This window comes from Mauremys reevesii, linkage group 1 (assembly GCF_016161935.1).
Source record: "Mauremys reevesii isolate NIE-2019 linkage group 1, ASM1616193v1, whole genome shotgun sequence".
In the NCBI taxonomy this organism is placed as follows: domain Eukaryota; kingdom Metazoa; phylum Chordata; order Testudines; family Geoemydidae; genus Mauremys; species Mauremys reevesii.
Genome location: NC_052623.1, coordinates 168468131 through 168485317, shown reverse-complemented (window position 1 = coordinate 168485317; position 17187 = coordinate 168468131). Strand labels below are relative to the sequence as shown.

Below are 17187 nucleotides of genomic sequence, written 5' to 3'. Positions count from 1 at the left end.
CTTAGTGCCAATGCCCTAGTTCAGTGGAACTTGCAGGAAACGTGGTAGATCTGAGTTAGGGCTTACTGAACAAATAAAACTAACATATATTGATAAATGCTGCTTTCATTCTGGTAAGAGAGAAAAGACCAGGAAATAATATTTAGTTAGTTAGCTGTCTTCTCAAGAAGAATTTCTAATGCAGTTATCTAATTTGGAATTTTAATAGGATTAACATCCCTCTTCTTGCAGAAAGTGTCATGGTAATGTTCAACTGTGTAGGGCTTATGTTTTTCAGCTTGTAAACTTTGGTTAAATTATCAGCATTACTGTGTTGTACATATAGTAGACGTCTTTAAAACCAATAAATAGCATCATTCAAAAAAGTGACATGAGACCTTTAATGACAACAAAGGTCTGTACATGGTTTTATGTACCTCCACCAGAGTGCCCCGCCTCATAATACCACTGTTGAATATTTGGTTCAGTACTGTCCCTCGGGAGGGGGAGCGTGTTCATCACCAACACACTTTCATGTAGCAGCAAGATTTTCCTTGCTGGTATCCTATCCAAGTGCAGACCAAGTTCTATCCTGCTTAATTTGTGACATCTTTAGAAAAAGTCCACTAGCTATGCTGTCTTTTATTGGTTTGCTATGGGGTTTCTTACTCTGGTCCATTAATTAACAATGGAATTCATGATTTTATGTTTAAAGTATGCTATTGCTATGGTTTGTCACAGACGGCAGCCAAGGAATTGGAATCCGAAACTACTTTTTATATGGTAATATAGAATATATTTATTGCTAACCTCAGTTTCAGTTTGTTTTGCTTAAAGTGAATTGTCTATTGTTCCAGATTCTTTACTTTTATATAGCTAAATTTTGCACGGTGTAAAATCCCCCAGATTTGAGATAATGCTATGATGAGAACATCATCAGTTGCATCATAGTGTTCTTTATTTGCAGATCTTCCAGAATATGTAATTTTGTAAACTTGTATTCATGTACATTATTCCAGCCAGATTCTCAGTGACACTGACTTCTCAGCATATTTCCATATTCTAACATTTTTGGGCTGTCTAATATTCTCTGTTGATTTTAAAAACTGATGCTTTCCTACAAAACCCTTCGAGAGCTACATACCACTATGACTTAATCAGCTGTGTGCGCCCACTGCTATGATGGCAAATCACCGAATATTTTAAAGTTCTATTCACACAGTTATTTAAAATATACTATACAGATTTTCTTACTGTGGGGAAAAATAAGTATACATGACTTAAGACTTATTGACGATGGTGAGTTTTGTTTTCTTTGCATTTTAGCGTGGAATGTACTACCTTATCCAATGAATGTGGAAGTTCATGCTTTGAACATGAAGTTTCTTCTATCCTGGGATAATCAATATGATCAAAATGTGAGCTTTACTGTACAATATCTCAGGTAAGTTAAATAGTTTTTAAAGCTTTGCTGCTTAAGTAGACTTTAAACTTGACTGTTCTAAATTGCCTTTGATTAGGCCTATGAAGCTAAGTATTCCTAGAAATTCAAGTATGATATTCGGAAAAGTATCTTGATGTACTCACTGAGGTAATGGATACTTCATCCAGTCACCCATGTGACTTACAAGAATAATACCAATGTTTGATCATTGAAGTTCACAGCACTCAGTTTCTCTCTGAAGTTTTGAATACCTGCAGGCTAGGCTTCTAAATGTGTACCAGATACTGTTTCGATAAGATGAACGCTCACATTTCCTAATCTGTCTTAACACCAAGGAAATTGGTGAGTTGAAGTTGAGAACTTAAACATGTGAAAGTCAGAAAATGCAAATGTTAGAGTCCTCAAAGAAATTTTAACATACCCACATTACATATACTCTGGGATTTTCAAACACTATTAATGGTTAGGCTGCAAATATATTTGGGGTATGTGCAGTGAGTGCACAAATGTTGCTGTCCTCATCTAAATTTAAATGTCCTGATTGGTTCAGTTTTTCACTGAAAATGTTGCATTTAATTTATTTTCCCCACTCTTCATTATAATTAAGAATGAACATTCCATAGAAAAGATTGAGTTCTGATGGAATGCTTTGAGCATGTCAGCAAAATAGTTGACACAGAGCTGCATGATACAGCTTTGGACTTTGAAGAAGTCTTTGACATAAATTTATACATTCATTGCATGTGTTTGCCTAGAAACAGTGAACAGGAATGGACGTAGTCATTCAACTGTAAATTAAATGAAAAATATTGTCAGTTTGATTAGACTAGGGTGTTCATATTGACCACAAAATGTCATTTATTCTAGTGCATTTTTAAAGAGTCTTTCTGAAGACTATTCAGATAAATGGATCACTATTTCTGGATGTGAAAACATCACTACTGCACAGTGTGACTTCTCATCTGACATAGTCATTAGTGGAATTTACTTTCTCCGTGTACAAGCTATGAATGGATATAATAAATCACGTTGGTCTAATGAAATAAAAGTGGATCCTTGTGTAGTAAGTAAGTGGATATATTTTCTTCACCATTTTTTGTTTCTCAGTTGGTTTATACATCGTTAGTATCTGCATTCAGTATATTCATTTTCATCTTTAATATATTTCTTATTTTTATAGTTCCCCTGTAGAAACACTGGGTGAAAAACTGGCACCACTGAAGCCAGCGGGAACTTTTTCCATTGATAAGAACATAAGAAAGGCCGTACCGGGTCAGACCAAAGGTCCATCTAGCCCAGTATCTGTCTACCGACAGTGGCCAATGCCAGGTGCCCCTGAGGGAGTGAACCTAACAGGCAATGATCAAGTGATCTCTCTCCTGCCATCCATCTCCATCCTCTGACGAACAGAGGCTAGGGACACCATTCTTACCCATCCTGGCTAATAGCCATTTATGGACTTAGCCACCATGAATTTATCCAGTCCCCTTTTAAACATTGTTATAGTCCTAGCCTTCACAACCTCCTCAGGTAAGGAGTTCCACAAGTTGACTGTGCGCTGCGTGAAGAAGAACTTCCTTTTATTTGTTTTAAACCTGCTGCCTATTAATTTCATTTGGTGACCCCTAGTTCTTGTATTATGGGAATAAGTAAATAACTTTCCCTTATCCACTTTCTCAACATCACTCATGATTTTATATAGCTCTATCATGTCCCCCCTTAGTCTTCTCTTTTCCAAGCTGAAGAGTCCTAGCCTCTTTAATCTTTCCTCATATGGGACCCTCTCTAAACCCCTAATCATTTTAGTTGCTCTTTTCTGAACCTTTTCTAGTGCTAGAATATCTTTTTTGAGGTGAGGAGACCACATCTGTACACAGTATTCGAGATGTGGGCGTACCATGGATTTATATAAGGGCAATAATATATTCTCAGTCTTATTCTCTGTCCCCTTTTTAATGATTCCTAACATCCTGTTTGCTTTTTTGACCGCCTCTGCACACTGCGTGGACATCTTCAGAGAACTATCCACGATAACTCCAAGATCTTTTTCCTGACTCGTTGTAGCTAAATTAGCCCCCATCATGTTGTATGTATAGTTGGGGTTATTTTTTCCAATGTGCATTACTTTACATTTATCCACATTAAATTTCATTTGCCATTTTGTTGCCCAATCACTTAGTTTTGTGAGATCTTTTTTAAGTTCTTCACAATCTGCTTTGGTCTTAACTATCTTGAGTAGTTTAGTATCATCTGCAAACTTTGCCACCTCACTGTTTACCCCTTTCTCCAGATCATTTATGAATAAATTGAATAGGATTGATCCTAGGACTGACCCTTGGGGAACACCACTAGTTACCCCTCTCCATTCTGAGAATTTACCATTAATTCCTACCCTTTGTTCCCTGTCCTTTAACCAGTTCTCAATCCATGAAAGGACCTTTCCTTTTATCCCATGACAGCTTAATTTACGTAAGAGCCTTTGGTGAGGGACCTTGTCAAAGGCTTTCTGGAATCTAAGTACACTATGTCCACCGGATCCCCCTTGTCCACATGTTTGTTGACCCCTTCAAAGAACTCTAATAGATTAGAAAGACACGATTTCCCTTTACAGAAACCATGTTGACTATTGCTCAAGAGTTTATGTTTTTCTATGTGTCTGACAATTTTATTCTTTACTATTGTTTCAACTAATTTGCCCGGTACCGACGTTATACTTACCGGTCTGTAATTGCCGGGATCACCCCTAGAGCCCTTTTTTAAATATTGGCGTTACATTAGCTAACTTCCAGTCATTGGGTACCGAAGCCAATTTAAAGGACAGGTTACAAACCTTAGTTAATAGTTCCGCAACTTCACATTTGAGTTTTCAGAACTCTTGGGTGAATGCCATCTGGTACCAGTGACTTGGTAATGTTGAGTTTATCAATTAATTCCAAAACCTCCTCTAGTGATACTTCAATCTGTGACAGTTCCTCAGATTTGTCACCTACAAAAGCCAGATCAGGTTTGGGAATCTCCCTAACATCCTCAGCCGTGAAGACTGAAGCAAAGAATCCATTTAGTTTCTCCGCAATGACTTTATCATCTTTAAGCGCTCCTTTTGTATTTTCATCGTCAAGGGGCCCCACTGGTTGTTTAGCAGGCTTCCTGCTTCTGATGTACTTAAAAAACATTTTGTTATTACCTTTGGAGTTTTTGGCTAGCCGTTCTTCAAACTCCTCTTTGGCTTTTCTTATTACACTCTTGCACTTAAGTTGGCAGTGTTTGTGCTCCTTTCTATTTGCCTCACTAGGATTTGACTTCCACTTTTTAAAGGAAGTCTTTTTATCTCTCACTACTTCTTTTACATGGTTGTTAAGCCACGGTGGCTCTTTTTTAGTTCTTTTACTGTTTTTCTTAATTTGGGGTATACATTGAAGTTGGGCCTCTATTATGGTGTCTTTAAAAAGGGCCCACGCAACTTGCAGGGATTTCACTTTAGTCACTGTACCTTTTAACTTTTGTCTAACTAACCCCCTCATTTTTGTACAGTTCCCCCTTTTGAAATTAAAGGCCACAGTGTTGGGCAGTTGAGATGTTCTTCCCACCACAGGGATGTTGAATGCTATTGTATTATGGTCACTATTTCCAAGCGGTCCTGCTATAGTTACCTCTTGAACCAGCTCCTGCGCTCCACTCAGGATTAAATCTAGAGTTGCCTCTCCCCTTGTGGGTTCCCATACCAGCTGCTCCATGAAGCAGTCATTTAAAGTATCGAGAAATTTTATCTCTGCATTTCGTCCTGAAGTGAAATGTTCCCAGTCAATATGGGGATAATATGAAATCCCCCACTATTATTGGGTTCTTAATTTTGATAGCCTCTCTAATTTCCCTTAGCATTTCATCATTACTATTACTGTCCTGGTCAGGTGGTCGATAATAGATCCCTACTGTTATATTTTTACTAGAGCATGAAATTTCTATCCATAGAGACTCTATGGAACCTGTGGATTCGCTTAAGATTTTTACTTCATTTGAATCTACACTTTCTTTAACATATAGTGCCACTCCTCCCCCTGCACGGCCTGTTCTGTCCTTCCGATATATTTTGTACCGTGGAATGATTGTGTCCCATTGATTGCTCTCAGTCCACCAGGTTTCTGTGATGCCTATTATATCTATATTCTCCTTTATCACAAGGCACTCTAGTTCACCCATCTTATTATTTAGACTTCTGGCATTTGTGTACAAGCACTTTAAAAACTTGTCCCTGTTTATTAGCCTGCCTTTTTCTGATGTGCCAGATTCTTTTTTATGTGACTGTTTATCATCTGATCCGGCCCTTACATTATACTTCTCATTCCTCTGCTCCTGACTATAACCTGGAGATTCTCTATCATCAGACTCTCCCCTAAGAGAAGTCTGTGTCCGATTCACACGCTCCTCTGCAGCAGTCGGCTTTCCCCCATCTCCTAGTTTAAAAACTGCTCTACAACCTTTTTAATGTTTAGTGCCAGCAGTCTGGTTCCACTTTGGTTTAGGTGGATCCCATCTCTCCTATATAGGCTCCTCCCATCCCAGAAGTTTCCCCAGTTCCTAATGAACGCGAACCCCTCCTCTCTACACCATCGTCTCATCCACGCATTGAGACTCTGAAGCTCTGCCTGCCTACCTGGCCCTGCGCGTGGAACTGGGAGCATTTCTGAAAATGCCACCATAGAGGTCCTGGATTTCAGTCTCTTCCCTAGCAGCCTAAATTTGGCTTCCAGGACATCTCTCCTACCCTTCCCTATGTCATTGGTACCTACATGTACCACGACCACCGGCTCCTCCCCAGCACTACACATAAGTCTATCTAGATGCCTCGAGAGATCCGCAACCTTCGCACCAGGCAGGCAAGTGGATACCAGTGGAGCTGGGATTTCACTCCTGGCTTGAAAATAGCAAATTACTTACTAAAATTGAGATGCATAGCATCTTCTGCACTTTTTGCATACTTTAACTTTCCTCATTCATTAACTATATTACATTAATAATTTTGTTATGTAAATCTTAGCATACCAGATCATAGCAGGAGTCCCTCTAATCTGGCATTTGCTTTGGATGCAGGGTGAGTTCCTGATGTCAGAGAAGGGGGAAACTAGAAAACCAGTTAATTGTGGTGTGCTGTAAATGTGGGAGAAGGGATTCCTTACAGATCTGGTCCTCATATGTATGCTAGTTTATGCTCTAAAGTAGGCACAGTTGGGAAAGTAAATCTCATACTTTCCTGGTGGACTCTGTTTTTCTCTAAATGGACAACCTATCCTAAAATCTCAATGATATATTTTACTTTTCACCACAAACTCTCTGTATAATGTTTTTCATGAGTAATGTACCCGAATGCATGGATGCTAAATATCTAAACTGTATTCTGAAACTCATTCACCAAAATTTGGGTTATTGCTGATTATGCACTATATGTATCTTATGACTTTAAAAACAAACTTTGTATTTGTGGGTAATCTAAGCACTATACCCAGATGTACAGACACTCTTTTTCTCAACCAATGTATTATATTTTTTTTTAACATTAGCTTTAATAAAATTTTTATTTCTAACTAGTGGTTTGCAACTCCCAGGGAAGTTATAAAAATGACGACTGGAGAGAGGGTTGCAAGGCACTGAAAACTTTACTACGATCTAAAACGGGTTCTCAAACTTCATTGCACCGCGACCCCCTTCTGACAACAAAAATTACTACATGACTCCAGGAGTCTGAAGCCTGAGTCTGCCCAAACCCCACTGCCCTGGGTGTGGAAGCCCAAAGTCCCAGGGCTTCAGCCCCAGGTGGTTGGGCTCAGGCTTTGGCTCTGGCGCCCCCATTAAAATGGGGTCACGAACCCACAGTTTGAAAACTGCTGATCTAAAATAAAGAAAATCTTGCTCTGGCACTCCTTGCACACCTTACTTTTCAGTGTCCTCTATTTTGTCAACCTTTCAATGCATAAACAAATTATATAGGCTTATCAGTTTTATCATTTGTTAATTTTTTTCAACACCTTTACATTTACTGTCGAAGTGTTTTATACTTCAAGTTAAGGAGTTTCAATCTGTAAAGGCTGAGAAAACATTACCTTATAACAGTGGTCACCAACCGGTTGGCCGCGATCACCGGCAGTGCAGTGTGGTTGCTGCTAAGGCACTCCCTCTGCCTACTCCGGCCCCAACCTGCTCCCGGAAGCAGCCAGTGCAGATCTGCGGACCCAGGGGTGGGGAGGTAGAGGTCTCCTTCTGCACGCTGCTCCTGCCTGCAAGCACCTCCCCTGCAGCTCCCATTGGCTGGAAGAGCTGTGGGGTCGGTGCTTACAGAGAGGGGCAGCACGCAGAGCCACATCCCCCACAGGGGCCGCAGGGGTGCATTGGCCCCTTCCAGGAGCGGTGTGAGACTGGGGTAGGCAGCTGCCACCAACTGGGAGCTGCCGGAGGAAAGTGCTGCCCAGCAGGAGGCCACACCCCAACCCCCAGCCTCGAGCCCCCTCCCGGAGCCAGCACCCCATGCCCCTTCCTGCACCCTGAACCTCCAGCCCTCTCCTGCACCCTAACCCCCCCCCCCCAGCCCAGTGAAAGTGAGAGTGGGGGATGGAGTGAGCAGGGCAGGGCTTTGGGGAAGGGGTGGGATAGATCCTGGGTTGCCCTTAGATTCAAAAAGTGATCTTGGGCATAAAAAGGTTGAAACTCACTGCCTTAGAAGATTTGGCTTTTCTTACCCTTTTACTGAAGGCTGAAAATCAATAATGCTTCTCACCTGACTTATACCTCTGGGGGTAAAAAAGGAACTGCTTCCTAATCCAGTTGATCAGTTTAAGAAGCACAAAGACTGTCATAGTCCTTGTAATTGTTGCTGAGTGGTAGATTTGAGAGCCTTGCATGCAGGCTTCCCATTGGAGAAGAAATTGGTGGTATGGCGTCTGGGTATATTAGTTCAACTTGTTTGTTTTATGCTATATACACCAATCTTTTGAACACAGGTGATCACAAATAGCGTGCATGTCCCCTTTCAGAAATCGCAGTATATAGATCAGTGTCTGGTTCTCAGGAAGAAGCTCTGCCCCAAGAATTGACTTTAGACAGAGGAAATAAGACAGAGTGCAAACTCTCCTGCTGTTTGCAACAGCTTCCCCAACAGAATACATAATTTACCTCAAAAATTAACAATAATACAGCAATTCTTCAAAGAATGGATAGTGTTTGCACATTAAGGAAAAAATAACTAAGTCTAATAGTGCCATCTGGTGACTGATACTTGTTTTTATCTTGCTAGTATAAATAAAAATATTTTCATGTTTTCATTAGCTCTCCCTATTAAATTAAACTATCCAGTCAATATTGCAATGCATGTTCTAAAATTTCAATAGCTCTATTTTGACTGATATATATCACAACTTCAAAATATCATTCAGAGTGTGACCGAAAGCTCAAAAACAACAAATACAATATTAATGCTGAAACATTAGGGTTAAACGTTTACATCATTGTGCCTGCTTTCCCATCTCCCCCTATTTGTTTTTGTAAAGGTACTAGTAAAAGCCAGATTTCTAGCCATAAATCTGAAAACCTTTGCTGTTGTTATGGGTTTAATCACAGCCGTAACATTTTTTACTTACTTGTTTTAGCTAACAGATTTTTAACTTTTTTGTGTGTGTGTGTGAAATCTTTTTAAGATGAAATTGGCCCTCCAAGCGTAACAGTAAGCTCCAATAAGGATTCACTTCGTATCCAGCTCACTCCTCCAGGAGAGTCTGAAAATAAGTCCATGAGTGAATTTTATGACTTAGCTTACCGCGTTCTGTACTGGAAAAATTCTTCAGATACTGAGGTAAAAAAAACTTTTTCAAACTTTTTTAATTAAAAAGGTGTAATAATAAGTAGCATGATTTTAATGTTACACTAAGACCTTCCCCTTAAAAATTTTAATTTAAAAAAGAGCCTTGTATATGATTTTCTTGTTGCAGAGCTCACATAAAATGTAAAATCTTGCTGGGATATATACATCATAAAGTAGGCAAAAAGATGGTAATATTGGTTGGTTGATGACCGTTATCCTTCATGATATTGCATCTGTACAGTCATTTTAGGAATCTTGCATGAATGGCTGCTGATGGATCATTTTTGAATAGTTGACTGCATGGCTCTCTGGAAGCAGTTTATTTAGGATCTGACCCTGTGCACATTGAAGTAATTGATAACGCTCCCATTGACTTCACTGGTGCAGGATCGGGCTTTTAGAGAAAAAAATTGCTTCAGTAAGTAACTTCTTTCTGAAGTTCTGTATTGGTAGTTTTATGGCCACTCAGTTAAAAAAAACAGTAATTCTTATATCAGTTAGTCCAAGATGGAACAAAAAAGCTGGCATAATACTAGTTAAACTATTTCCCTGTTGATCTAAAAATATTCTCTTTTTTTTAAATTCTCAGCACTGAAGTTTGTATAGCATTTCTAGTTAATTCAGAGCTAAGGTTAGACTGAATTTCTCTGCATTTATAAATTCACACATTATTTTTAGTTGACATTAAAAATGAAAAATCACATCAAAAACTTGTGTAATAAACTCTTTAACTTTGTTTTACAAGACTACAATAAGAATGCACATATGAAAAGAGATCAGAACACTTTAAACATACCAGAAAGTTTGATGTCTGCACAGCACAAAGTTTGAAGTGTACTTTTGCAAGTACCTTTGCAAAATAGTGAAAATGGTTAGTTTGTGGATTAATACTTTCTAAATGTGGTGTGATAGACCCACGCCAGTTGGATACAGCAGAGTAGCAGAAGGCAGATATACTGACCACTGGATTAAGAGTTTTCTGTTCCCTGACTGACCAGAGCAGGGGCTGCTCCAGGCTAATGAGAACACCTGACTCTAATTAACCTGTAACGAGTCAGGTGAGGCCATTCAGTTAATGTGACCACCTGACTCTAAGGCCCTGCTGATACTATAAAAAAAGGGCTCACTCAAGTCAGGCAGAGGAGAGGAAGTGCGGCTGAAGGGCTGGTTACTGAAGACACCCTCAAACCATCGTTAAAGGAGCCCTAAGGTAAGGGTGAAAAAGGGAGAAGCAGGAGAGCTGTGGGGAAGTGGCCCAGGGAAATGTAGCAACTCTGGCAGTGAAAGGTTGGCTGCCAATAACTGCTACCATTAGGGTCCCTGGGCTGGAACCCGAAGTAGAGGGCAGGCCCAGGTTCCCCCCAATCCACCACTACAGGAACAGCTCCTGGAAGGGGAAGCCAGGTCCCTGTCAGGACAGGAGGCTGAACAGAGACTGTGGGAGTTCTCTCACCAACCTCCTTGCAGCCTATGATGAAAAGGGCTCAGTAGACTGTAACCCTGGCCCTAGAGAGAAAAGGGCTACGTGGAGGGTCACAGAGAGCCACTGAGGCTAAGCATAAACCGCCTAGAAGCGCAGGACCCACGGGAGCAAGGTCAGAGCTCTTCCACAGTGGTTTTGAAATTGAAACTTTTGATTTGAGAGTGAAGTATAATTAAAATTATACAAAAATTATTTTTTCAGTATTGCATTGCCTACAATTTTTAATACAGTTGAATCAGTCTTGTACTGTTTTTTACTTGCATTTCTTATTTTTCTTTCAGGAGAAAATCAAAGAAGAAGAGCAGTTGTTATTCACAATCTCTGACTTGACACCCTTGGTTTTATACTGTTTGAAAGTGCAAGCATTTTCACCAGCATATAAAAAAGATGGTCATTTTAGTGATGTGGAATGTATTAAAACACTTAATGGTATGAAAAGTTTAAATATATGTTTGGGATATATTGAAACTCAGTTCAGAAATTTTTATATAGAATGGATGAAACACTTTAGTAAATCCCAGGTTCCTCAAAAGAAAGCTTATTCTCTGATGCTTACAATTCTTTGGAATTAAGAGCTGGATTCTGCCACCCTTACTCATGTTAAAACACTTAGTGTCTTACTCCACAAATCTACTTGATGCCAGTGGAAAACCCACTTGATTTTGCAAGGTGCTGAGAATTCTAGCCCTGATTGTTTCAATGATCTACATACCTGCTTAAAGTTAAGCGCACACTGCAGTACTTTGCTGATTGAGGCACCTGATGAGATGAAGCCTTAAATAGAGAAAACAATATCCTGATTAAAGGCAGCAGAATGGTCCTGTGACAAACTGCTGGGGATACCTAGAGCTGTGAGACACTGTGCTACCCCTTTCCATCTGAGCTTAAACTTAATTTTTTTTAAGTTTGTATTTCTTCAGCAGGTGAATTTCTTAAAATACATTTGTCTCATTAATGCTTAAACTAAATTATTGTGGAATTTGTTGCCACAGGAAGTCACTGAAGCCAAGAATTTAACAAGTTTCCAAAAGAGATTTGATATCAAGAATATCCAGAATTGTTGTTGATGACAAATTTTGGAAGGGGTATTAAACTTCATGCTTCAAAGTTTAGGGCAATCTCAACTATTAATCAGGAAGACACCTATGTGAGAGGCAGATTGTCCCACATCTGCCTACTGTGTGGTTCTTATATTTTGCTCTGGAGCATCTGTACTGGCCACTGTCAGACAGGGAACTGGACTAGATGGACCTTGGCTTTGATTCAAAATGGCAGTTTCTGTGTACCTATATTTGGTGCTGAAAACCTTTTGCTTTGTTTCAGTAGACTGCTCTAAGCTATTGGGATGGTGTGAAGATTTATTCATGTTCATGTAATGCTTTCAAGAAGTAAAACACTGTGTAAATGTGAAGTTTTATGGTGTAGCCTTTACATTGTATATGATCTTTAAATGTAAGATCTTGGTGATAGGGCACTTCATGAATATCTAGATAGATTAATGATTATTTCCTTATTTTTTTAGATAAAATTTCACCTCTGACTATTTTGAAAACCTTTGTAATCGCCATGGTTGCCTTCTTCTTTTTTGCATCATTTTTGATTTTTGGTATATATTATATATCTAGACGGATCAGATATGCATTCTTTCCATCATGCAAACCTCCTTCAAACATAGAGGTAAGGTTTTGACTGTCTTTCCAAGAATGTAACTTTTCAAGGATCAAAGAACACTAGAATGTCATCACATAATATATCTGATTCATTATTCTAAAGAATAGTGTCAGGGAGACTTGCCAGATTAGATACCAAGAGTTTAGTGATAAAGTATGTGAATTAGATTGATATCTTGTGATTATTACTGATTTCTCTAAATCTGTGATAAGCAGATATTTCAATTTGTATGGAAAAAAGGGAAAAGCCTATTGAAAGCCATTACAAAATAACATTTTAAGATTTCTACCTTGTCAAGCTGACCCAAAGAAGGGGAGAAGTCCGTTTCAAATTTTAGTTTTAAATAAAGGAATACCTTTGTGCAAATGTTTTTTTTCTTCCAAGCTTCAGGTTTTGCTTTAAAAAACCTACTTTTTATAGGACATTACATCCTCTAGTAGCTGATGGATAAAGAATAAGTGGAGTAGATGAGAATGAAGGAAGTTCATGAGGAGTGCTCCTCTGAGTTCCTCTGAGTCTCCAGCTCACGTTCCATTCTCCTCTGCCCCTGAACACTCCTAATTGCACTGTGGTTGATGGATGAGGAGCTTAATTTTTGTAGCTGTTGTAGACAGGTCCGTTTTCCGTCTTTATCTCCTTTATTCATCTTAGTTCCATTTTTACCTGTTTATTCGGATGAGGGATTGGTTTAATGTATACTTTTTCTCCCTTCCTGCTAATGCTGAAGGTAGTGAAAAAGTTAACACAAGACTCGGCCAAAATGATACCAGTCACTGTAGTGTGGCCAAGACAGCAATCGTACATGAACCTCCTACTCCTGCAGAGGGAAATACAAACCTCTACCAGTAATGATGGACTTGCTGTCCCAGTAGAGGGAGGATCTTTCATCCAGATCCAAAATCACTATATCTAGTGTCATGGATGATAGGACTTAAAACAGATTTTAAGAAACCTTGTTCTGTAGGTGTGCAACATGTAATAATCCAATTCTAGAAAAGTAGACTAGAAAAATGTTATGATTTTAAATGGGGAGAATTTTTTATGGCTGACTGACTAGGATATTGATCCTGTATCCATTCCTATTCAATATATTTTAGAATATTTATTACACTTAAAATCTATGGGTTAATCTGTTTCCTCACTTAGTCCACTTGGCAACAGTAGCAATTTTTCATTTACCTATTAATGATACATATTTTTTTCATATTACTGTTAAAAGGTTTTTCAGGGTTTATTGAACTTGTAGCTGCCAGTAGGAAATCCAGTTCCTCCATGGGGTCTAAACTTTGTATTAATGCAGTTATCTCCACCATTCAAACCTCTCTCCATAAAAACAACTTTATAATAGGAGTTGCAGTTCCATAATTCTTCTAGATAGACTGTGTGTTTTGATGGTAGACTCTTTCTACTGTTTTTCATAAGGACAAGGTTGTACCTAGACCTCACCCCAAGTTTATCCCAAATCTCAGATTTTTATGTTAATCAGTATACTGGTTATCTTTCCTGGATCTCATGCTCATAAGGGTGAGTGTAGATTAGCGTTCAGACATAGTTTTATTGTTATCTGGCTAGAACTAGGGAGTTTAGGCCTTTCCCAAATTGTTCATTTCCTGTGCTCGAAACTTCAAGGGCTGAGCTGTTTCTGCACAGCCCTTGTCTAGACAGCATATAGAGTAGAGTTAAGATCTCTTCTCTCTCCTCCTGCTGGTCTCAGAACTCTCTCAACTAAAGTGGTTGGTACCTCTGTGGCATGTTAGGCATGTTTCTCTTTTTGAAATATGTAAGCTGCCATTTGAGGTTCATGTCTCACTTTCATTAAACATTATAGTTTAAATTTGGTATCTAGATCTGATGCTCAGTTTGATAGAGCAGTGTTTCAATCTTTATTTAATTAGGACGCTATGTGCCTCCATCCTTAGTTTGGCAAGCAGTATTTAACAATCTCATGAGAGGGAATGTTCAGTAGAAAATAATTAATAAAAAAAAAAAAAAAAAAAGTTGGTTACTTGTAACCAAAGTTCTTTGACATGGATTCTGTATACTCACACTCCCTGCCTGCCTTCCCCCTTCTGTGGAGTCCTAATTAATTCCTTGCTCTATGGGGGACAGGTGGGACTGTGTCCCTTTTTGTAGCCTCCCTCTCAGAACATGCTCAAATGTTGATGGGAGGCTTAGGAAGGGCACACAAGCACTCTGGCACTGCCACGAGAAGATCCACTGTCCAAGTTGCACCAGTCAGTGCATCCCAGGAGTGTGAATATGCAGAATCCATCTTGAACTCCAGTTACAATTAAGTAATTTTCATTTTTCCCTTCAGGGTTGATGAGATGAAGTTCTTTGACTTCACCCATCTGTCCAGTTCTGGAACAGTATGATGAAAGGAATGTGGTTACATCCCCTCCCTATTCTCTAGTATATGAAATGATGGAGCACAAATATCTTGTAAGGGAGGGATGCCACTGGCACTTTCTCCCACCCAAACCATAACCCTGTCATCATTTAAGCTGCAGTGACTGAAACCAGGAGTAGGTCAGGCTCAGGGGTAACTACGTTGAGGACTGTATACAAGTAATCATGGAACAAAAGGAAGCCTTTTTCTTCCTTCCAAATCATAAGCTCCACTTTTACCTCAAAATAGTTCCCACCGTCATGGGGTAGTTCCTATAAACTGTCTTCAGTCTGTACATATTCAAGTAGTGTTTGTATGGAAAAATACTTTTTGAAGTTGTATTGTTGTTCACATAAAACGTAGGTTTGCTTGAGAGCGCCCTTTTCCTCCACATGCACCTTCACAAGGTGCACACGTTATGGCTCACAGCGTTCAATTGCTGAAGTGTTGCAAGAATCAGCTTTCACAGTACTCTCCCAGTTGCCTTTGAGAATGTTATGCTGTTGACAAGGTGGAATGTCACTTGGACAGTGAACCTTGTTCCCAGTGCACTTCTGCCACAATGAAGCCCTTAGCACATACGGTACATAGTGCTTTACAAACATTAGCATCAGTCAAGTGAATTAAACAATATATCTACTATCAAATTATCTGTAAATTGAATTGCAAGGCAAAATTTCAGCTGTTTGTGTCAACTGTAGACTGGCAACACAGTTCATGTAATGCTTTTTATTTATAAGTGTCCCCTTCAGAGGAAACAATTTAAAATATTTTAGTCTAGGGTTGAGTTAACAGTTCACTATTTGTAAAGTACTGAGGGGCATAAGACTGGATGGAACTCCTTCCCTTATCTAAGTGCCCAGCACCCACTGTCTCTCTTTCAAATTTTTCCTCAGAACCTTTTCTCCCCTTGCAAAGCATGCAAATGCTAATCCACATCAGTTTAAAACAAAAAACGTACCTACTTATTACCACCACTTCCCTGTCCCCAAATGCACTAAGTTCTTTCTCTGAGTCTCAAAGTGTGTACTTGTGTTGGTGTAGTAGCTCCCTGCTCCAAAGGGCTAGAGTCTGTGTAGTCTTTTGTATTTTGCTGAGCACACTGTTAGCAAAGTAAAAAAATGAGAAATTAATTATGGCCATATAGATTGATAGACTGTAAGGCCAGAAGGAACCACCATGATCATCTAGTCTGACCTGCACATTGCAGGCCACAGAACCTCACCCACCCACTCCTGTGATAGACCCATAACCTCTGGGTTATTGAAGTCCTCAAATCATGATCTAAAGACTTCAGGTTACCAAGAATCCACCATTTACATTAGTTTAGAAACATATCTAAATACATTTTGTAATACTTGTCTGTATTTACATACCAAAGCAACCTTTATAGCTAAGTTACTAACTCCAAAAAAAAAAAAAAAAAGGTGCCATACTATCACTATAAGTAGAGGCATCATTGTACCACAGAATCTAATGGGAACAAGATTGCAAAGCAGCTGCATTAACCAAAGCCATATTTAAGCTTATAACTAATAATTTTGTTTTTCCTCTCTCCTTCCATTCTCCCCATCTGCAGTGCCTTGGTGGACAACCTTTCAACAGTCCATATCTGTCAACTTCAGAGGAGCCAACAGAAAATTGTTGTATAATTGAGAGTATTGTTATAGAGGAAACAGATCAAACTGATTTTAAAGACTACAAACACTCAAAACAGAGCACTCGAGATTCAGGAAATTATTCTAATGATGATGATACTTCTGGAACTAAAGTGTTAGAAGAAATGCTAGAACAGGAAACAGCATAACTGAAAATAATCTCAGACTTGAGACTGGCAGCCTAACTAGCAATTTGCTGTTCTTATTACATATGAAAGTCATTGCCTGACAAAGGCAGGCTGATAGACTCATAAACTTTTAAGGTCAGAAGGGACCATTATGATCATCTAGTCTGACCTCCTGCACAACGCAGGCCACAGAATCTCACCCACACACTCCTGTAACAAACCCCTAACCCATGTCTGAGTTACTGAAGTCCTCAAATCGTGGTTTAAAGACCTCAAGGTGCAGAGAATCCTCCTGCAAGTGACCTGTGCCCCACGCTCCAGAGGAAGGCAAAAAACCTCCAGGGCCTCTGCCAATCTTCCCTGGAGGAAAATTCCTTCCCAACCCCAAATATGGCGATCAGTTAAACCCTGAGCATGTGGGCAAGACTCACCAGCCAGCAGTCAGGAAAGAATTCTCTGTAGTAACTCAGATCCCACCCTAGCTAACATCCCATCACAGACCATTGGACATATAACTGATGTCAGACTGTTGGTCCTAAAGTTTCCAATTTTGCTTTTCAGTAGTGCAAAATGACTTAAATGTGAGGAA

General features: G+C 39.4%; 1 protein-coding gene across 3 annotated transcripts in view; it reads left to right on the top strand.

Annotated features, from left to right (window-relative positions):
* Positions 1-16849, top strand: part of IFNAR1 (interferon alpha and beta receptor subunit 1) — a 40269-nt gene extending 23420 nt beyond the window's left edge. For all 3 annotated transcript variants that reach the window (XM_039541649.1, XM_039541644.1, XM_039541655.1), the window contains exons 6-11: positions 1306-1423; positions 2291-2490; positions 9106-9260; positions 11034-11181; positions 12275-12429; positions 16392-16849. In XM_039541649.1, coding sequence (XP_039397583.1) covers positions 1306-1423; positions 2291-2490; positions 9106-9260; positions 11034-11181; positions 12275-12429; positions 16392-16619 — 1004 coding nt within the window. In that variant the 3' untranslated portion in view covers positions 16620-16849. The remainder of the gene's footprint in view (positions 1-1305; positions 1424-2290; positions 2491-9105; positions 9261-11033; positions 11182-12274; positions 12430-16391) is intronic.
* The last annotated feature ends 338 nt before the right edge of the window (positions 16850-17187 follow it).